This window comes from Asterias amurensis, chromosome 17 (genome assembly GCF_032118995.1).
Source record: "Asterias amurensis chromosome 17, ASM3211899v1".
NCBI lineage: Eukaryota > Metazoa > Echinodermata > Asteroidea > Forcipulatida > Asteriidae > Asterias > Asterias amurensis.
Window position 1 is genome coordinate 1,794,069 of NC_092664.1, and position 22,934 is coordinate 1,817,002.

At 39.4% G+C, this 22,934-nt stretch overlaps 4 protein-coding genes across 7 annotated transcripts in view; 2 read left to right on the forward strand and 2 right to left on the reverse strand.

Annotated features, from left to right (window-relative positions):
- The window catches only part of LOC139949442 (uncharacterized), a 23,063-nt gene continuing 129 nt past the window's right edge, over positions 1–22,934 (forward strand). Inside the window, exons 1-3 of one of the 3 annotated variants that reach the window (XM_071947774.1) lie at positions 1–161; positions 18,854–19,029; positions 20,474–22,926. In XM_071947774.1, the coding sequence (XP_071803875.1) occupies positions 18,879–19,029; positions 20,474–22,236 (1,914 nt within the window). In that variant the 5' untranslated portion in view covers positions 1–161; positions 18,854–18,878 and the 3' untranslated portion in view covers positions 22,237–22,926. Of the gene's footprint in view, positions 162–16,794; positions 16,919–18,853; positions 19,030–20,473; positions 22,927–22,934 lie in introns of those variants that run through there. The other 2 variants (XM_071947773.1, XM_071947772.1) reach the window with 2 other exon arrangements.
- On the reverse strand, positions 821–4,312 carry LOC139950032 (uncharacterized). Its single transcript, XM_071948662.1, has one exon. The coding sequence runs from the start codon at positions 3,014–3,016 to the stop codon at positions 1,964–1,966; it is 1,053 nt and encodes a 350-aa protein (XP_071804763.1). The 5' UTR covers positions 3,017–4,312; the 3' UTR covers positions 821–1,963.
- On the reverse strand, positions 5,555–12,446 carry LOC139949445 (viral IAP-associated factor homolog). Its single transcript, XM_071947778.1, has 6 exons — positions 12,127–12,446; positions 10,421–10,550; positions 9,815–9,896; positions 9,195–9,338; positions 8,006–8,214; positions 5,555–7,109 (listed from the first exon to the last, which is right to left on the reverse strand). Exons 1-6 carry the CDS (start codon positions 12,130–12,132, stop codon positions 6,976–6,978), a joined length of 705 nt encoding a protein of 234 aa, XP_071803879.1. The 5' UTR covers positions 12,133–12,446; the 3' UTR covers positions 5,555–6,975.
- Positions 12,852–16,368, forward strand: LOC139949444 (uncharacterized). 2 transcript variants are annotated; one of them, XM_071947777.1, is made up of 4 exons: positions 12,852–12,938; positions 13,386–13,517; positions 14,209–14,334; positions 14,608–16,368. In XM_071947777.1, exons 2-4 carry the CDS (start codon positions 13,396–13,398, stop codon positions 15,608–15,610), a joined length of 1,251 nt encoding a protein of 416 aa, XP_071803878.1. In that variant the 5' UTR covers positions 12,852–12,938; positions 13,386–13,395; the 3' UTR covers positions 15,611–16,368. The 2 variants fall into 2 exon arrangements, with proteins under 2 accessions (XP_071803878.1, XP_071803877.1); XM_071947776.1 differs by having other exon boundaries at positions 14,839–16,367.

Consider the following 22,934-nt stretch of genomic DNA (forward strand, 5'->3'; position numbering starts at 1 on the left):
GTGCCGACAAAGAAGGCTCAATAGGGCCAGTTTAGACTGAGGAATCTGTGTGTTTTGCCTGTGTGGAAATAATGCTGTGTGCGACGCCACGCTTATGGTTATGGTGATATGTAAAACCAGGCAGAGTTAAGGGCGACTTAGCTACATTGTGGAGAAAAGCTGTAAGTAGAAACCGTTTCTTGAATGTTCAAAGATGCTACTATTTGATTGCATGACAAATTAATAGCATTGTATTTTGAGGAAGAGTTCGTGACAATTAGCATTGTATTTTGAAGCGGAGCTCATGACAAATCGTTGTATTTTGAAGCGAATCATAACTACCGAGTGTGTGTTTTGAAAAAAGGTTTTAGTATTGTGTTGTTTGGAGAAAAGTTCATAACCATGAACAGTTTTGGAAAGAGATGTATAATAATATACTTTGCGCAAGTCTATTCTTGATTTCCAACTTCCGCGAAAACACTCGTGACCCGAAACGAAATCAAGAAGAAAGCGAGCCCTCTGTCTGTCGGGTTATCAAGTAACGTTACGTTACGTTACGTTACGTTACGAGTGTGATATAGTGGCGTCTTGCTTGGTCCAAGACTAGGTCACGCTATGCATGGATTTTACGTCAGTTTGACTCATTCCTGGGTCATTTTAACACAGATTATGTAGGACATACTGACCCAGAAACGGGTCAGACTATACGTTGGGACCTAGATTAATTCATAACAGGAAGTTTTTAGATGGCACGTCCCCCCCCCCCCACCACCACCCAAACAGAAATTTTATAAATAAATACAAACAAAACGAAAACAACCCCTTATAAAATGAACCCAAACACATTTACAGCAACAAATACGGAGGATATTTAAATTTATTTCGTCATCCTTAAAAACAAACTGCTTGCTTTTGCCCAATGTGAAAGATACATGTATATTTATTTGTTTTAACTTTTTTGACAGACAGTTTTGTTGGTGCATTGTTTAAAATGGAAGTTTTTTTTTTAAATAATGGTTAGGCCGTTGTATACTGCATGTACTTATGAGCATTGAGGAAATGATTATTAACATAATTTTTTTAAATCAGTATTCAAGTTACAGTGAAATTACTTTTAGCTTAGTAATTATTGAGTACATGTAGTAAATTAGTCGACGGTTCTTTTCGAGTGTAACGTACTATGAGTACAGTGGATCATTTCGCCTTTTAATTCCCCCTTCCCCTTATAGCACTCATCCCTCATAGCAAACCAGTGGGTTTTTAATTGCGTAATTGCTAAGTTTTCACTTTAAAACGTCTAAAAGAAAATTGGTTGCTACAAGTTTAACTTTAAACCTGCTGATCTCTTTTTTAATTTCCCCTTCCCCTTATAGTACTCATCCCTCATAGCAAACCAGTGGTTTTTGAATTGCGTAATTGCTAAGTTTTCACTTTAAAACGTCTAAAAGAAAATTGGCTGCTACAAGTTTAACTTAAAACTGCTGATCTCTTTTCATATACTCTACAAAAAAGGACTACTTATTCTATTTGATAGATTTGAGGCAATAGTAAGCTTGAATCATCAGCTATTGCACGAAAACTATCTGCTGTTTTGTAACGAAACCCCCAAACGATTCATTGTCGATATCCCGACATTCTCAGGCCCACCACCAGCCATGCACAATTTTTTTTGCATTGTTTGTTGTAAATATTGTCCATGTCATAATATTATCCCAACGTTTATCGTTTTGAAACCATTTCGTCCTTTGAAATTCGTTCAGGGAAACAGAACAACAAATGGGCATATAATTCGGCGAAAGTCGGTCTATCTGCAACTTATAGGTAAATACCCCCCCCCCCCAAAAAAAAAAGAAAAACGCGCGAAAACGATAATATCAAAATAAAAAACAACACAGATTTTGGAATTCAATTAGTTTCACTTGACTATTGCATTGCCTACTTCATCACTCAATTAAAAGCAAAATGAGTCCCGCGTTGTTTCTTTCTAAAATAATATTTTGTTTCTCTTGTCCTCTTCTTCCAATCGTTTGTTCACGTGACCATAAATATCTGGAGTGACTTTTAACGTGTACTTCATGTCCATTAGACCCGGGTAAGGTTTCCCGGCGGCTGCTCCATGTCGCTGAATACTCGGGTACTCACTGTTCTTCATTCTATGCGATGCCGTAATCAATAGCAGTCGGTCAAAGAACTCAACCTGCTCCCCTTGGTATTTGAACATCCCTTCTGTGAGTTCCCGGAGACCAGTCTGAACTTGATAGTTACTTATGATCTCCATCTGAGGCGGGAATCGCTCCTGGAGCATTGCTAGCCATTTAACCTTTGGCATGATAATGGGTACGGTCTCCACCTCCCATTTGGCGTCCACTTTGGCATCCTGAAGACTCCGGATGATCTTGATGTATGGTTCGTCTGTCGAGTCCTCCTCGGCAAAACGCCGTGTGGCTTCACTGAAGACCGGCAAGGTGCTCATGGGTCCTGGTCGGTGAATAATCAACATCTTGCCAGTCTCACTCAATGTCCTCATGATATGTGAGAAGGTCTCGGCGAGGTTGGTGAAGTGCTCCACGGAGTCCTTCAAGATGATTTTATCAAAAGGCGCTTCCTTGTGGTCCTTGATCAGATCGTCTGCAAGTTGACGGAAGTACTCTTCTGCTCCGACATGACAGACTTTGAAGGGTAGCATCCTCTGATTGGGTGTCTGCTGGTAATGAATAAGCCCCGGGAAAATGTTGACCATCGGCTGCAAAAGACAAAACTTCTCCCTGATTTTCTCTGCAAGGCTGCCTTTATTGGCACCAACGTATGCCAGGCGATTGTCAGTGTCCAGCTCAAGATGTTTGTGAATGAGTTTGTAAAGGCTCTCCTCGTAGACCTGACCGAAACTGTAAATATCATCTTCCGGAGAGTCAGTATTGTCTGAACGTGGTGAGCTGAGTTGGAGCTTGTCCTGCCAGTGCTCACTGATGACTGCGAAGGGCTGGGGATGTTTCGGCAGACAGAGTGGAACCGAAAGCCTTAAGTCTTTAGTAGCCATTTTCAGCTTATAAAAAATAGTTCTGCGTAATTAGTTAGAAAGTTAATTGAAGTACAAACTGGGCCAGCAGTTTTATTTTTTACAGATCCAATACGACCGAGTTAATAATTTCAAATTTCAACTTGAGTTCATAGTCTGAAAACAAACCAGTTTAAATTTGACGCAAACTCGTCGATGCCCTTATCGTTCAGAAATCTACATGTATTATCAACAGTGATTGTGGATAATTTAATAATTCACAGACCACCTATTTGAATTATGCATATTTTTGTTCTCGAATGATTGCATTTATCTCACTATAATGCCCATTAGAGTTTCGTGTATAGTGATGGTTCATAGTCCACACATGAAATACACCAGCGCCGAACAAAGTCACAACACACAATTAATGACGTTCGCCTATAACCTTTGCCGTTTGATTACTACATGAATCACTCAGTGTTCCTCGTTAATAGTGTTTATCTATTGTGTCTGGAGCACATGTGCCGCCGGGAATAACACTCGTGTTGCCCGGGGATGTTTCCGCAACTCACGCTGAAACCAGGAAGTGTTTCTATGAGCACAAGCTACTGCAAGCTCGTTGTTTAGTCTCAACGGTCAGTAGTTGTGTGACTGACAATAAAGCCTGGCTTGTCCAGTGAATAACGAGACCATTAGTTGGCAAACACAATGTTCCAGCTAGCAGATTTCCAAACGAATCCTTTAAAATAATTATGCTGTTTAAAAAGGCCACAGCTTGATTATTATTGTTCCGTGAAATTGTCCTTTTCCCAAGAAGTTAAATCCGATGAGGCTGGTAGACTTTCATGCAGTCGCGTAACAAAAGTTGCAGCGAAATGTTTATGTTCCCGGCGTAGCCTCCACTCAAAAACGGCACGTAGTAGCCAAGGACCCTGTAACTTTCACCTTCATTTTATAAAGTTGATGACATCCAGCTATGGGGCTCATTTATAGATCGTCTGAGAAAATGACACGGGCAACCACTGGTCTTACACTGCGAATCACGGGTCGCCAAACACACAGGCAATCAGTTGATGATATACATCTAAATCAGCAATTTATGATGTTGTATTAAAGTCCAATTGTGAACGCGTTCACTTGTTGCTGTAGGCACCTGTTACCCTGTTGCAAACACTTTTCAAAGACTTTACAAGTAGATTTCAATACAGCACCAAACTAATGCTGTCAAATATTGTTGCCGACAAAACTCCGTGGGGCAGTTTACACACAGGGCTTGGGGTACATTGTGTTGACTCACGTATGAATGGATTGTAGTACAGCTAGATAATGGTAGGACGCCGTTGCTATGGAAGCGAAGTCCGCGGTTGTTCACACGGTCGGTCGTCACGGTTCGATGACCCAACTATTGGGCAAAAGAGGGCGCTATGGCAGTTTAGATGATGCTGCCAGATGAAAGGTAGTCTTTAAATCAAGTCGGTAATTCAAGGGCGTCGATGGGTGGGGGACGGGGGGGGGGGAAGGACATGTCTTATGAATGATTTGATGGAGTGTGGATTTGATTCACAGCCAAGATATGTTCAGCAAGGCACTTAACCATAATTGCTACTTTAAACCCAGATGTATAACATGATAACCTGAACGGGCAGATAGAAAGTATTTTTAAACATGTTGGATTAACCCATTTTTTATATATTTTGTTTGGGGGGGTTGGGGGGGGGTGGGGGTGGTGCTGTATGCTCCCCACGTTGTATGTTGCACTTTAGCTTCCCTTAACCCAGATGTATAACATGATTAATGTGTTGGATTGACCAATTGGAGGGGGGGGGGGGTGGTGGTGTATGCTCCCACATGTTGTATGCTCCCCAAAAGATAGTAGTAGATAGTAATAAGGTGTATTAGCCCCATATATAGTGTCAATGCCTATTGAACATGGATGTAAAGTGCTTTGATCTCACTACTAAGATATTTTTGTTGGGATACATCACCACATGATGCGTGTAATTATTGGCTATCTAGACCTTTCATGAGACAGGCAAGAATAAAGGGAGTTACACGATTGGTAACTACTCAAAACAAATATTTTACTTCAAAACTTACTTGGTAACGAGCATTGGAGATTTTGAGAAAAAGTTAATTTCTCACTAAAATAACAAAAGACTTCTAGCCAGAAGTCTTTTATTCCTATCTGAAAGCACACAAATTCGTCCAACAAGGGTGTTTTTTCTCTCATCATTTTCTCGCAACTTCGATGAGCAATTTAGCTCAAATTTTCACAGGCTTGTTATTTTATGCATAATATGTTGGGGTACACCAAGTGAGAAGACTGGTCTTTGACAATTACCAAACGTGTACCTTCCCTTTAAGGGGAAATAAACAAATGACAGACCTGCTGATGACTGTTCAATTATTAGTTGTAGCCAGTAGACAATACAATGTCTGTTTCCACTCTGCACAATCATCAATTAAGGAGATTGCCAACCCACACAATAACACTGACATTCAGCATCGTGTGCATTCAAGCAGGACAGTGTAACATGAGCAACCAATAATAATTTGTATTCTCAAGTGGTCCAATCATAAAGGTTCGCAACACATATATTACAGGAAAAGTTGGGGGGGAAATGTACACCGTAAATCATTGTATAAATCATTTTCTATCTTATGCCACCTAGGCACTATTTTTTATTACTAAAAAAAAAATTACAAATGTGGCTGTTGATACCAATACACTCTTCCCATTAAGTATGTGAATTGCACATCACGCACACTCATCCACACATACTGGTTTGAAAAATGAGAGAACATTGTGCCTTTTTGCATGGGGTGATGGTAGTGTCTTCGTAGTTCACAACTCTAATGAGTTTGCCAACCAAGTGTTTGTAGTGTAATTAGCATATTCCTTGGTATATTTTGGGTGCATTCGATAAGCTTCCCTGGGTCGACCCTGCAGTGCTCACTCGGGTGAGCCCCCGACAAGAGCTAATCGAACGATCACACTCGCCCTCTCGTGGTGACGTCATGCACCTCAGGTCACCCCAAGTGACCCACTCCACAAGCAGGGCACTGGGGGCTGACCCGGGTGAGCCCCGTCAAAGCTATTCGAACGTACCGGGGCAGACCGGGGTTGACACAGGGAAGCGTAACGAATGCACTCATTGTAGCTTACTTAAATAGCTGCCTTGTTAACAAGGAAATCAAATCAAAATTAGCTCTATTTGAATAATACATATCTAAAAAAGTAATAAATAAAATCTATAAGAACTTATTTCAAGTAGATAGGATCAAATGCACTGAGTGAAATCTGGAGGCGATGGTAAATTCTCTACAATAATCAGTAAATCCAAGGTTCCCAGTTCAAACTCGGCCATTCCAACTTGACAATAATACCCATCCAATCTCCTCCTTCTGGGTCAGAAATCTTCTCAAAGAGAAAAAGGAAGGCATGACTTACTGCAAAGCAATCACTCTACTGATCTGACTTTTCCAATTGAGTAATTCCATCAATATATACCTTCATCATGGCTACATGCATTACACACTAGCCTATTACTCACTGCAAAGCAATCACTCTACCTATCTGACATTTTCCAATTGAGTAATACCATCATCTTCGAAGCTTCAGCCATTGTACACCTGTTCTATTTACAGCAATTGAAAAACTGACACAAGATGGAAAATTGAGTGGCCCTATATTTGTATAGTAATTAGGGTTGCAGTATGAATGTCTTTGTATGCTTTCCTTTGTTTTTTTATGTCAGGCAACACAATCTTGAAAGAATGTTAGTCCTTTGATCAGGAAAATAAATTCTGTGTAATCGACTCAAGTTGACATATTGGATGGTAAATTTACAGGTCTTATTTTGGTATATCAACAGACTGTGATAGCATGAAGGTCTTGACAGAATGCTACTCATTTGATCAGGATAGTAATTGGCATGTAATTGACCCGAGCTGACATTTTGGAGCCTATCCCTTTGAAGTTGTTTCTTGTTACTTAGTTAGTAGTCATCATCTGAATCGTCATCACGATCCCGACCGCCGGCAAAGCTGAGTGTTGATCTTGTCTTAGGCTGGGGCTTCTCTTCAAGGGTTGATAGTACAGCACCCATTTCAGATAACTTCCATTCTAATTCTGTGGAGAAATAATAATAATAATAAAAGTAAACATAGGATTCGAACTGCCTCTAGCTACCGGGCAACCTCGGTAGTCTAGTTGGTAAGACACTGCTCTAGAATTGCAAGGGTCGTGGGTTTGAATCCCACTCGAGTAACATGCCTGTGATATTTTTTCACAGGACTCGGGAAAGTACTGAGTATACAGTGCTAACACACATCGGTGTATGGGTATAAACCAAAATTAATAGTAATAATAATAATAATAATAATAATAATAATAATAATAATAATAATAATAATAATAATAATAATAATAATAATACCAACATTTTATATAGCGTCTTAGAGCACTTTAAGGTACTCAAGGCGCTTAGTATAATACATTTTTACAGAAAGATTATTGAAGTTACGAGTTTTGAGACCCAATTATGTAGCACCTTATAAGGGTTTACAAGGTGCTACAGCGCATTCAGCAGCCACAGCTAGGAACACCGGGGCAAACCCCTTAACGATAATTTTTACTGGATTGACTATTGACCAGCAACGTACATGCGCAGTGACGCACTCACTCAAACAACTCGTTTGGAAGCCTAGTCAACCATAGGTACTACTGCAACACTACATTGCCTTCTGCTTTTTCGCTATAATGTCATCGGTTCCCATCGGTTCCCTTCTGCGCTTTACACGTGTGAGCATGAAACAGGCTATAGGGATGGTCCCAATGCTGGTTCCAAATGGTTGACCACAGTAGTTAACCAATAGTTGCAAGCTTGGGTTCCACTCAAAATAGTAAACTTTTAGTAAACCAAGGTGCACACCCAAAATTGCTCATACCGTCCCAAAAGTCCCCCATTGTGAGAAGCTGACAATACAGGACTCTGAGTCACAAGAATAAAATACTTGACGGCTCACCTTCTATTGTTAAGTTCATCCCGCCAAAATCAACTGGCCCAACAATCTGTGATTTGAGCTCCCCCTCAAAGTACACAAAGATTGTGGGAAGATTCTTGTCTGGGTAGTTGGGTATACACGTCGTGGAGACACTTTTGAGACATTTCGTGGCAGGAAACTTAGCAGCTAGTTGTGTGAGGTACTGGTTGATAAGGGAACACAGGGGGATACTGTTGGAGATAAAGGCATCAGTTTTAAAATGGCGTTTGTAACAAAGAATTAAGTCATTACTAACAAAATAAATACGACTCAAAGCAAGCACAGTTCAGTTACATGGCTCAATTGCAATACAAATTTAATTTTATGATTTAAAATGGAAACTTGATTTATTGATTATCAAAAATTATTCACAAGCTCATTTTGAAGCAAAATTCTGGAACCTTTTTTAATAGTGATGCTAATTTCTGCGCTTACAGCAAATAGAACCATTACAATGCACCATAAGCGCAAAGTTCTGTAGTAATTGGTGCTATGATATTGGGCCCTTATTGGGTGTTCAGTTTGTGAACTAGAACAACTACCTAAACCCTCTCCTATCTGAACTGTTCTAAGTTGTTCACCTCTCATGTCAAAGGACAAGGTAACATTTCTCCAGGTTTTGATTAATTATAAATAAGTAAATAAGATCAGTTAATAAGTATTTATATTTTATTACACAACAGCACAACTAGCACCAATAACAAATAAATCGGAAATGAGAAGGTTCAGTTTTAGATGTGGGAGGAAAACACCAATGGGGAAAACCCACACAATCAGGTAGGGACTTTAAACTCAATCCACATGCAAGGCTCTGGTCCGAAGTGGGATTTGAACCGGGGTCCGGTCTGAGGTGGGATCCAACCGGGGTCAAGGGGAAGAAATTCATAGAGCTGCTAAGCACAAAAATTTACTTAGCATGAAATTTCTTCCTTGATAAAAACATGATTACCAACCAAATTGTCAGTTGCTGTATATTGCTTTTTACTGGTAATCAGCTGTTGTTTGCTTATCTTGAAAATCACGTGAAAATTTGTATGGTAATCCTGTTTCTATCGAGGCAAAGATTTCATGCTAAGCAAATTTTTGTGCTTAGCAGCTCTATGAAACTAGGCCCTGATCAACTTCTACTTGGTCGGAAACCAATGCTATTCCATTCCTTTTACTAACTTACCCCTGCTTGAATAAATGAAGTACAACCCAAACTCCTTCTCCTGCCTGATTTACTTCTCGGACGTAATCTTGAGCTGAAATTTCCTTCACTTCACCGTATTTTTCTTTTCTTTGAAGTCTCTGTATTTCAGCCATTCTTTGCTGTCTGGGAGATCAAATTGAGAAACAATTTACCACCATGGAAGAGCCATTTTGTTTGTCTAGTATACAGATCAGTGTAACTTAAAGGCAAAGTTTACCGTTGTTGTTTTAATCGTTTGGTTGTAATAAATCTAAATAAATGTACACGTTTACAATCCAACTAACATGTGAAGATTTTATTTCAGAAGGTGGTTGCGTTTTTGAGATACGGCCAAATATCTGGATAAAAAAATTATGACCATGCAGAAGTTTGAAGCATAAAAACAGATATCTTTTTCCATAACCACACTACTGCAAAAGTGAAATGTTTTCTCAAAATGCTTTATACTATCCAAAGCTGCTGTACAGGCTTCTACCCAAAAGTTTTTATTGTCATTCATTTTAAGAATGATTATCAAACGTATTTCTTTCCTTTAAGTTAATAGATATTTCATAATTCTGGATCCTTTTTGAGTAGGATCTTGGCATGTAGTTGCTCACCTGTATTGTAGAAGAACTTCTTCATCTTCATCATCTTCCAGTTCGTCCAACTCATCCATCGTCATGTCTTCCATTGCTTTCCCTGTGGACGCAGTGCACATCAAAACTTTAATATCAAAGATGCAGTTGGTTCATGCTGTCACCTAACTAAACGTGGAGGGATTCAATGTTCCTGTGAAAATACCATGACGGAATTTTGCTGTTTTCTCAACAAGTACACACTGTGTTCAGCTGAAACTTTCTCAATATGACTGTTGCTGTATCTTTCATGGTAATGTTGCTAATAACATTGTGCTATGTAAAAGGAGTAGGCCTCTTGATTCAACCGTAGTCCAAAATACTTTGCAGGACAATATTGTAAATAAAGCACCTTGAGCGTCACAGAGTGAAAGATATGCGCTGTATATAAGCCACTTATTATTATTATGTTGATACAAACCAAGAGATGACTCAACCTTAAAAAAAAGATTTAATCTCTAACGAAGACTGTGCTTCATTTGTATTCCTTACTGGATAGATTCATTCTTTGACTCCGGTGATAAGCTACCCCAAACCACAACTCCTATCAGCAACAAGCTGACCACACCCAAGACCACACCCTTTTACCTTCCGTCTTCTCCTTGACTGCTTGTTCCATCATTCCTAAGATGTCATCTTCAGTCACCTCAGCCTCCTTGGGCGGAATGATGCCCTTCGCCCTCAGGATATCATTCCATTCTGTGTCTTCATTTGGGTTCTGGGAAATGATCATACAAGATTGTGTCAATAAATCTTGGTGCATTGGATTTACTCCTAGAACTATTTCGGTTTCGTCCGGCTATCGTCTCCCGTAACCTCATAGGTTTATATCTCTCACGCGTACAACGACCCATGGTTCAATGAATTTCGGCATCAGGAATCTCTCTTTTTTTTTTTTTTAATCTCGCCAAAATTAGGCTCTATGTGTCCTTTGATGTATCAATGTGTATTCTTTTGACCAGAGAATCCACTCCACAATCTCAAAAATTGTTAAAAATGATAAATTCTTACCGTAATTCCAGATTCCCTATCTACTGTACGTGTTACTCCTCTGCCAACAATAATTGAAAATTACCCGACCTCGTTTTGCGAAAATGCGTCACGAGAGGGCGGGTACGATCCGTGATTTGTGTACAAAACATACACGGAACCACGAAGCTCGCACAGGGTACCAGTATGTACACTTTTTGCACACAGCCGTTTACATACTGGTACCCTGTGCGAGCTTCGTGGTTCCGTGTATGTTTTGTACACAAATCACGGATCGTACCCGCCCTCTCGTGACGCATTTTCGCAAAACGAGGTCGGGTAATTTTCAATTATTGTTGGCAGAGGAGTAACACGTACAGTAGATAGGGAATCTGGAATTACGGTAAGAATTTATCATTTTTAACAATTTTTGAGATTGTGGAGTGGATTCTCTGGTCAAAAGAATACACATTGATACATCAAAGGACACATAGAGCCTAATTTTGGCGAGATTAAAAAAAAAAAAAAGAGAGATTCCTGATGCCGAAATTCATTGAACCATGGGTCGTTGTACGCGTGAGAGATATAAACCTATGAGGTTACGGGAGACGATAGCCGGACGAAACCGAAATAGTTCTAGGAGTACATTGGATTTACATGTTTAATGTAATGAATGGTAGTGGTACACCAATTTATAAAGTTCAAATCAAACAAACATCCCTTTTTAGTTTTTTAAATATTATTTCTTTTTCAGACAGACACTGGACAGCGCCCCAGCCCAGCATGTCCTGGCGTACTCCTAGAACTATTTTGGTTTCGTCCGGCTACGATAGCCGGACGAAACCGAAAAAAGTTCTAGGAGTAGCCCTGGCGCAGTTGTTATGAGTTACCATGGAGGTAGCTAACTCACTGAGTCATCTGGCTTGGTCTATTAATAACTCCAAGAACAAGTCGAAGTCCAAGTTGAGTTGAAGTTCATCAAACATGATGATGGCTCACTCAATCAAGTCAAACTTCAACACAACAAAGTGAATTATATGGTTTTCTTACTAAGTTAGTGTTTGGCGATAGCATGGAAGTAGCGGCGATAGTAATTTCCCACTCATCATTACGTCATTGAACGTGTTTTCAATATACACCCAAATAAGGAAGTAATTCGAGATTTGTGTTTGTTCATTCATGACATTCACAACTTTGAATAGACTTTGTAAACACATTCACGACACAGGTTTACGGGGATTTTTTTAATTAAGAAAATGTTGTTACACGCTTCTATTGGTCTTAAACATCAATTACAAATACAAGTGAACAAAAAACAAACAAACCTGCATGATTATGGTTGTCTTTTAGCGTAGATCACACACCTCGGTCCGTGTAACACATGAGATTTTTTTTTATTCTAGAAGAACTGTCTGGTGCCTGTACTGTAGTATTGGCATAGGCTCAGTATTGGTATTTATACATTTCGCTACCTGTCTATTTCTCGAAAGAAGTTGTTTTCTGGAAATAGCGCCCTCTGTTGATGCATGATGGAGGAAGAAAAAGTTGGCGTTAACTTTTGTGGGGAGCCGGGGAAATAACGTCGAATTTTGTTTTGAAAATTATTATGCTTTATTGACCATCTTGGTTTGAAGGATGTCCGTTCATAGACGAAAAGTTGTATTTTTTAAGCATGGGAGTGTGACTAGGCCTTAAGGCGCGCGCATACTTCTTTGTCTTGAGTCGAACGTTCGAACTGTTTTCACTTTTCTGAAAGGAAAATCGGGTCATGTTTTAATCCTCGTAGCTCGTGCTGTCTCATTCTTCAACAAATAACTTACCAACAACCTCAATAAAACACACAAAAAGGAGTATTGATTTAAAAAAAATACATGTTTTTTGTTTTAAATTAGTGTTTCGGTAAAATGCCTCGTGTTTAAATCTATGGGACAAAAATAATCTTACATCATCTACACGGGCAGAAAGAAAAAAGTTAACTTTGAAGAGAGACGCGCGCGTGCGACATCGGGTTAAACAAAAGTTGTTAGAAAGTAAACAAATCGCAAAAAATCAACACAACGGAACACACGCTGACTTTTTCTCCTGCTGTTGTTGAAATTTGCCTCGCTATCCAAGTTTTCCAAGAATTGAATAACCGGTAAGTGAAGAGACTTTACAATCTCTTATTTGAAACTTTCTCTAGGCCTACTTTGTTTTTTTACTTTATTTATAAATAAAGTAAAATGGACCAATTGTTTTTAGAAAGAAACTAAACTGAACTGCCGAAATGGAAAACACCATCTCGCCGCCTTGCGTGCAAAATGGTGTTAAACAAAGACAAAGTGTTGAACTCATTTCCATCATGTTTAATTGGTTCTTCTATTATTGGAATAAGGAGGGAAACATGTCCAAAGCCTGCCACCACTTTTTTATTCAAAGGATGTATTTCTTTTTGTGAAAACGAGTGAGAAAGTGGTACTAGTGGTAGGCCTATGTATGGTGGCTGAATACGGAAAGTCCTCCACTCCATACATAACATGAACATGCCAAATGGCAAAAGGAGAACCAACATTAACAAGGGTCTTCTGAAATGTCCTCCCCCTAGATTACCTAAAATGGCAGCCATGCAAGATATGATGACATCTGACATTGAGCTCAAGTCATTCATGAGTGTCAAGCAGGCACTGCCCAAAGAGTTTGCTGAGACTCAATACAAGCCAAGTGCAGCTACTCAAAAGTAAGACCTCAATGCAAACACTGCAGGCTTGGAATTACATGCAGGCCTTGGAGGGCAATGAAGGCAAGGGGCATGGCATCCGTTGGCCCTGGCTGCCTGGTGTTGGCCTTGGTGCCCCTTCAAAGTTTCTGATTGGACTTTTAAGATTATTTTTTTCAGTGGAAGTGCCCTTTACAAATTAAAAATGGCTTTGGCTTTTTGTTAGATGGAATTCCTGCGCTGTTTTGCATAAATACTGTATTTTTTTTGTAAAGAACTGAGTTCTAGAAAAGGCTGCATTTCAAGTTCATAACAAAATAGGTGAAGGAGAGGGCACAGATGATGTTTGGTTGTTGTTTTATTAATCTGAACTAAAATTTAATATCTGACTGCTCTCCGATGTGTTTTTATTGTAACTTAATCATGCAAATCAATATATCATATCTGGACTAACGTGCATGTAATTTCTTTGAACATGTTGAAAGGGCAAGGCCATTTTTCAGTTTGAAAAGGGCACTACCATTCGGAAATCTTAAAGTCAGCAGGAAACTTTTGATGGTCAGCAAGGCCAAGACCAGGGTCAACATAGGCCATGGCCTAATTCCAGGCCTGGACTAAGACAAGTAACACACAAATTTAAACAACAACAAGCACAAAACTTTTATTTCTTGTTTGCATTCTCTAATAACACTCGACCATCTCTTCTTCGCAGGAAAAAACAAAAGAGTATGTCTGGTTTGAGAAAAGCTATCCGGGCAATCTTTAAGCGGAAAGACAAGGTCGCCAAAATACTGACCCCAAAGCAATCTGGCTCCGCCCAACAAATCAAGTCCTCAAGGTTTGTAAAATTAGTCAATATTTACTAGTTTTAATTTTTAATTGATTTTTCCTTCTTTTTAAGTTTTATTGTTGAAAATTTTTAATACAAGAAGGGACTATAACAAAACATATAATTTATTTAAACCAGCTCACTCCTTTGAAAAACACAAGCAGTCAGTATCATCTTTCCTCTAAACACTAGCCCTGTTGATTTCTTTGTTTGTGAGAACAAAGACTTGTGTTTATATTTCAATAAAGATTAATTGATGTGTCTTCTTACATCTCTAAACAGGCAAGAGATTGGAATCAATGATGAGACACAATCAAGAGTTACTGACTTTGTGCAAGATGAGCAGAGCTTTGAGACATCATCAAATTGTTCTGCCTCTTCACTGTCATCCTTTGAGACTTCAGAAACAAATATCTCAACTGCATCTCCTGCCAAAGAGACAACTCCGTCTCTGGATGATAGATCTCTACCTACTCCCCCCAAACCTGTACCTTCCACAAAATGTTCCAACAGATCAGGGTTTTATACCCATTTTGGGCAACCTACCTACTTTGGAACCCGTTTGTACCAACCCAATGAATTAGCTCCAGAGGAAGGCATATTTGGAGAGTGGTTAGAGTTAGGGTATGGTGAGACGTCATCAACACGCCTTGTTAAAGTCATGCCTGATGGTAGACTATCAGCAGCAAAGATTGTTTACAACCATCATCCGGAGGATGAATTCCGTAATGAACTTGATGCCCACCACCTAGTCCAAGGGCACCCGTCATTTCCTGAGATAATTGGAGTTGTCCACCAATCTCCATTCAGATGCATCCTACAGGAGTTTGTAGGCAATGAATCCATTCCAGAAAATATAACCCTGGAGGATGCATTGAGAAACAATAAAGTCAACATCTCAGATATTCTAGAGAAGGACTGGTTGCAGATTGGGCAAGACATCTGCCAAGGACTCCAGCATCTTCATGATCAGGGGTATATTCATCAAGATCTTAGCCCTGATAGCATCCTCCTGTATGCCACTGATGGTAACTGGAGGTGTTGGAGAGCTAAGATATGTGATCTTGGGAATTGCACATTTGCTAAGCTGACACCTGAGGGAATCAAGGGTCAGGCTCAACTTGCTATGGCTGCTGATGTTCACTCCCTTGGGAAAATCTTCAAATTAGTTGGAAAAGGAGCAAATGTGCACTTCCTGAAATCCATTGGCAAAAAGTGCTCCAGGAGGAATCCTAAAAACCGCCCACAGATGGATAAAGTTTGTAAAATGCTTAGCAAGTTTTAACATTGAATACTGTGGTTCTTAAAAATTTGTCATATTTTATGAATTTACATTTTAGATAATCTCAAAGTGCAAAGCTTTCAGATGGGAGACTCCAATGGAGTGTGAGGGGAAGTCCCTAAGCTGTCACCAGAATTTGGAGAAAAAACTTTGATTTTGGTATTTTACAATCTTGAAATAAATTGTATGAGAGTTTGCTATTAATCCATCTTTAAACCTTAAAGAAAGGTTCAAGTTGTTTGCACAATCATCACAAGCCAGTAGCCAAGCTGAATAATTTCACCTTATTCAATGTCGGCCATTTTCTTTTTATCACGCATTGTGGTGAACCTAGAGCCAGAGATCTTGCCATATAGAGCAATAGATCATGTGGTATTTTTCTCTGAGTATTTATTATCAACAGTATAATTGACTGGCACAAAACAAATCACTTTGTCAAATCTTGCCTACGTTAATTTTCTGACTTCAATTATGGGAAATCATGTTTTGTAAACTAATAAAATGCTTTGCTTTGTAAATGTACTTCAGAGTTCAAAAAATGAAATGAAAAATTAATTTAAAACTACATTCAACTTGAACTCTGATATACAAAAAATAACACTATTTTCATATAAACTAATTTCATGGGAAACTGCAATATATCACATTATAGGGTTTGATTGTGCCTTGTCAAAAATTGTAAACTATAATTATATTTTTATAATAAAAACTAGTAATATTATAATATTATTTATCTCATCCTACAATAAGTATCATGATTTAAATATAAAGCATTCAGCTTTGTCCTCAAACCAAATAAATATTAATAATATTTTCACTCAAACAAGAAAAGTCAAGTGTGTTGTTTTTCTGTCACTTTGTTTGGTAAGCAGGTAAAAAGAAGAAGATAAATCTAGTCGTTGAAAATGTTTTAAAATTCGAATGGGTGGGGGTCGGCGAGTGGTAGGAAGGGCGGAGCTTAGCCAGGGCTGGCAGAAATGAAATACAAAATAAAACGCTAATAATAGGCCCAGAGAACAATACATTTAAAATGTGTGCTAATCCAACTTGACGGTCATCGCAATGTTTCAAAAGATCCCTTTAGGGCCAAACATTCCCTTTAATCTTTTGTTGAAACAACAAAATAAAGCAGTCCCTGTGAAAAGATTTTTATAGAACCGACAGAGGGCGCCTTGCATGTTTGCCACTTTTTCGCCATTTTCGAAGTACAAAAAAAGGACCATCACTTGAAAACGTGTGATTTCGTTTGCACTTGGACGTTTCCTATGCCTGCTTTCTGGCTGTATGTATTCGGTCAAACCTTCTTGACAGGTAAGAATTTAATTCAGTGTAAATGACCTAGATTAAGGGAGATAAAGAAGAAGTATTTTCTGCAAAAACTTGATGACTGACGGCACAGTGTGGATCACACTGTCTGTAAACAGACACTAGGCCTACTGGAACTGTACTGAACTGACACTTGACACTGACACTGAACTGATATTTAACCATCATACCATTTAACCATGGGAGGTAGAACCTACATCAAAATCAAATGATGGATTGGTAACGAACGGTTCATCAGTTCTTTTTCTAACAATGATGGTGCCATGCTAGACCCAGTAACTGGGGCGCTGTACTCCTTTTCAACAATTTTTGACTTTATCTGTCGTACTAGTACGACAGATAAAGTCAAAAATTGTTGAAAAGGAGTACAGCGCCCCAGTTACTGGGTCTAGTGCCATGCTATGTTCTTTTACTGACCATGCTAAACAGTTGACAGTCCTGGCAGTGTAAACTGTAAAGATTGCTTGTATTGTAATGTAAGTAAACAGATTTTTAATTTTTTAAAGAAATGTTTAATTCATTCATTCATTTAGAAATAGAATAAAGCCCTTGTCATGACAAAAACTGTCCGCTGGCAATAAGTGTCCACTTATTAGCATAGTGGTTCTGATTGGTCAAGCGTCTTTGACGTTTACGGAAGTTTGCTAAATAGTGTCCGCGGTGCTTGTGTTTGATTTATATAAATATTTATATAAATATTTGTATGATTTATCATTTAGCACGTTCACAATTCATACCTTTTAACCTGCTTTTTTTAATTACATAAGTAAAATACTAATGTATACTTTTGAGAATAAGAGTTAGTCTACTTTGTAACTTGACTTGGCATTCTTGGTCGTATTTTATTATGAATAATTCGTCACTTTTAGCACAATCAGTAAAACCTGCACTGTTTTACCATAGTACAAAAATAATCTTGACATACTTGTTAGATAGAGTAAGTGTTCTGTTCGTCTATTTTTTAACTTGGCTTGTATATTACTTGAACGCTTTCTTGGTTGTATACATTCTTCCATGGTTTGTATTTTTTTGATTATAAGTAATCAGCACGCGCACGCAGCATGACGCCCGGACACTATTTGTTGGGCGGACACTATTTGTCACGTAATCCGTGCCAAATAGTGTCTGGGGTCTACTGCGCATGTTTTTGTCATGACACTGGAACAGCACTGAATGCGTAAGCCAATGAAATAATCAAGTAATGTTTGTTGGGACTTGGATTTTGGAAATTTGCCTTTAGACCTTACCGTGACTCCCCCCCCCCCCTTGATAAGGGAAAGGCTATAGGGCTAGGCTAACTAATGTAGTACAACAGAGTTTTGCATATTTACAGTGCACCATGATGTATTTTGAATGTTGTTTAATGCACTGGACAGATGAAAACAGACTTTTGCCACAATTTAATTTGGGCCACAACAATTAACATTCTGATTTATAATCAATTATACTAACTTTTGTACACCTTCGTTAGTTTGTTTAAAGATGCTATGTCAGATTTTTGGCCGATTTGACCCAAAAATTTTGATTTAAAATTCAATAGGTATTTTGATGGGGGTCGAGAAAGTTACAAGCTTTCATTTGAGCCATTGCTCGAAAAAGTCCGCCAATTATTAGTAGCAGTGAAATAAAGTGCTCAAAAATAGTTTTTGTTGGGATCCCGACAATATATCACGTGACCAATTCTTATGTGTTTTGTAAGAAACGATTTAACTTTTTGTCATGGTTCCTGACCATTAAAAGTAAAAGTTAAACTTGTTTTCGTTAGAGCGGGTGATAGGCCTACTCTTTGAAATACCATTCACTCAAAATATCTATTTTTTAATGTTTGGGGCCAAAAATCTGACATAGCATCTTTAATTTAGAACCCCATTTCTTGTAAAATGCTCTGATGTATCTTTTCACCTTTTATTTATTTGACAGTTATCCCAAAACACTGATTCAAGAAATGGAATACCTTGCCATAGACAGTAGTCTCGTTGAGACTGTTCAACTTAAATCTGAAGAACCAGAATCGGAGCTCACCATCGAAGACTTCCTGGAGTTTTCCACCGCAGAATTGAAATTCTTCTTACTTAATCTCGGGGACTCGATTGTTGGTAAGATTTGGATCATCCTGAGTTCAAAACTGGCATGGTCGTGCATAAAAAGGAACAGGCCAAAGGCAAGTTTCTTTATCACGTTGGCCAAAATTCATAGAGCTGCTAGCTTCTTAAAGGCAGTGGACACTATTGGTAATTGTCAAAGACTAGCCTACACAGTTGGTGTATCTCAACATATGCATAAAATAACAAACCTGTGAAAATTTGAGCTCAATGGGTCATCAAAGTTGCGAGATAATAATGAAAGAAGAAAACACCCTTGTCACACGAAGTTGTGTGCGTTTAGATGGTTGATTTCGAGACCTCAAGTTCTAAACTTGAGGTCTCGAAATCAAATTCGTGGAAAATTACTTCTTTCTCCAAAACTATGGCACTTCAGAAGGAGCTGTTTCTCACAATGTTTTATACCACCAACCTCTCCCCAGTACTTGTCACCAAGAAAGGTTTTATGCTAATAACTATTTTGAGTAATTACCAATAGTGTCCACTGCCTTTAAGGAAAATACATAGCTTAACAATTTTCTGCCTAGCAGAATTGAGCAGGATACCAGTCACAAATTGTTGATGTGACATGGTATTTCTGCTGGTATTTTGCCTTTTAAGAATAATTTGCCCAGTTACTTGTTGTGCTTATAGCTCTATGAAATCGGGCCCTGGTCATGACCATGCAAGGTTTCAAATGATCATTTAAGACGAAGTCATTAATCCTTAATTCCCATTAATGAATACCCGACTGTAATTAAAGGCAGTGGACACTATTGGTAATTACTCAAAATAATTTCCGTCATAAAACCTTTCTTTGTTACGAGTAATGGGGAGAGGTTGATAGTATAAAACATTGTGAGAAACAGCTCCCTCCAAAGTGATGTAGTTTTCGTGAAAGAAGTAACTTTCCACGAATTTGATTTCGAGACCTCAAGTTTAGAACACACAATTTCGTGTGACAAGGGTGTTTTTCTTTCATTATTATCTCGCAACTTCTTCGACCAATTGAGCTCAAATTTTCACAGGTTTGTTATTTTATGCATATATGTTGAGATACACCAAGTGGGAAGACTGGTCTTCGATAATTACCAACAGTGTCCACTGTCTTTAAACGTGTCTTTTTGTAAGATTGTTAAATGCCTGTCCTTTGGCCATTTTGCCAATGGTCAAATTGCAGGCCACACACTTTACAGCTATATGTCGAGTACCGTTATGATTTTATTACTCAGTATTAGCGCCCACTTTTAGCGTGTACCAATACAGGAATGCCTATGAATACCAAACGCACTTTAGCCAACTGGTCTTAATCAGCCATTTATAACCAGGTAAACATGGATGTGACCACCTTTTCAACCAATAGGACTGCCTGTGTCTGGGGTATTTATGAATAACAAGAAATTTAACAAAAATTCAAATCTTTCATTCATTTGTTCTGGATTCTTCACTTTTACAACAGGCCGTAGAGCTGAACTGGTGGAACGTGCTTTACTTGCTCAAAATCGGAAGAATAATGCAGGACCCAGCGAGCCAAAGAAATTCAAGATCGAGCAGGAGCAGAGCACGGGAGAGTATACTGCCATCTTGGAGGAGTATGGTCTGACAGATCCTGATGTCCTCAATGCCTGGAGTGTTGATATCTCAGCTCTACCAATCCTAGATGTTGGAAAGATCTTCCACTACATCCTAACCAAGGAAGCGTTTGACACGTACTACTTGGGCGACTATAAAACCAAAAAAGCATACCAGTACTTGGAATCTGTCTGCGTTCGAAGTATCAAAGTTCAGAGTTCAACAGATTTCATCTTTGTGAGGGGGTCTGTTGCTCAGCTGAATGCAGGCGGAGATGGATATGACGCAAAGAAACCTGCCAATATTAGCAAGATTTTAATGACATCAGATGGGGACATTGTTGTGTCTTGTTGCACATGCACAGATGACTTGTACCAGTGCTGTAATCATGTGATAGCTGTTCTGTTTCGTGTAGAGCGTCTAGTCAGAGAGATGGACTCAACGGACAGTCAGACAAGCACCCGCAAATCTAAAGACGACCAAGATGAAAGCGTTAGACCTGTCAAGATCACAGATCTATTCAAGAAGAAAGACATATTTGCCCAGTCCCTGTTGGGGAAGATTCCAAAGCCATCTGCTGAAGAGAAGAGGAAGTTCATGGAGAAGATTTGTAGGACAGCCCCGAATAGCTTGTTTGCTCAGATGTTCAGAGGGGCCATCGATGCAGGGCAGAACCTTACAGTGGGTCAGCAGCCAGAGCAGCATAACACTGTTACAGTCCGGATGAGAGATGGCAAGCAAACTATCCTGGTTGTTGGGAAGAAGCCAGATACACCAGGGACAAGTGTAGCGTCTGGTGGACAGGGTGCACAGAGGTCAGGGCAGAACCTTACAGTGGGTCAGCCGGTAGAGAAACAAAACATGCTTTCAGTCCGGACGAAGGAAGGGAGGCAAACAATCGTGGTTGTTGGGAAGGGGCCAGCTTCTGGTGGGCAGAGTGCACAGAGGTCAAATGTTGTAGGTGCTCAGACATCGGTCATGGCCGGCCCACCAAGTACAGTAGGTAAACAGGCATCAAACATGCCAGTACAAGGAGTGACCCCAGCGCAGATGGTAGCTGTACCTGTGTCAGGGGATCAGGTTGCAGCATGTAGTGCAGCAGGCATGCAAGTGCTATCACTATCAGCTGGACAGGTGGCAGGATTAAAGACAGTTCCAACAGGCCTGTTCATGGTAGGTGGGAAGGCAGTGGTAGGAGCCCCGACATTAACAGGAGGTCAAGCACAGGTTGTGGCAGGAAGACAGGCTGTTATGGTTGCACAGGCTGCAGGGGTAACACAGGCAGTTACTGGTTCACAGGCTGTAGGGGGCATACAGGCAGTTATTTCTTCACAGGCAGTTACTGGTTCACAGGCAGTTACTGGTTCACAGGCTATAGAAGGCATCCAGGCAGTTACTGATGCACAGTCAGTTACTTCTTCACAGGCAGTTACTGGTTCACAGGCTGTGGGAGGCATACAGGCAGTTACTGGTGCACAGTCAGTTACTTCTTCACAGGCAGTTACTGGTTCACAGGCTGTGGGAGGCATACAGGCAGTTACTGGTTCACAAGCTATTGGAGGTGCAAAGTTGGTGACGGAAGGGGAACCTATGGATGAGGGACAAGCAGAGGTGGTAACTGGTGAAGTGGAAAGCCCAGCTGCAGTCTGAAGGTGAAAACCAATAACATTGTTGGGGTTTGGATGATTATTGTTTCGTCATGTTGCTTGTTTCGATCGTCTTCAGGATAATGTTCCTCAGCTTTGCAAATGGCTCAATCAAGAGACCTGCAGTGCATGTAAAATCATTGTTGGTTCTAGACTTGTATTTTTAGAGACGAATGCTTTGTAGTTTAACATACTTTGTACAAAAGGTGCTTTACTAAAACCAACAATCTGCCTGACAATAAATACTAAATAGTAAACATGCGGGTACAACCATGTATGTTTTTTTGAGGGAATGTTGAAAATCTGAAAAGAGCGGGTTTGGTCTGGATGTTTCTAACAGTATACTCTGCTCCTCGTCAGGAGAACAAAGACGAGCAGAGTATACGAAGCTGAGCAGAGGCAGAGTAAACTGTTCTAAACGTCCTTGGAGACCACACAGGCTCTTTTCAGGGCCAAAACTCCCTCAAAAGAGAGATATTTTACATGGTTGTGACTGACGCAAGTTTACTATTTAGTATTTATAGTTCCTTCTTATTCTTCACACCATGTAAAGCTACAAACACCGTTTAATCTACCTGACATTTATTTGAGTTTTGAAATCATGTAAATACTGCCATTGTACTCTCTGTGCCTATTTTCACTTTCAAATAAAAAAAGAAATTAAAGAGATTTTTTCTTTCAATTAACAAACATGTCTTTGTA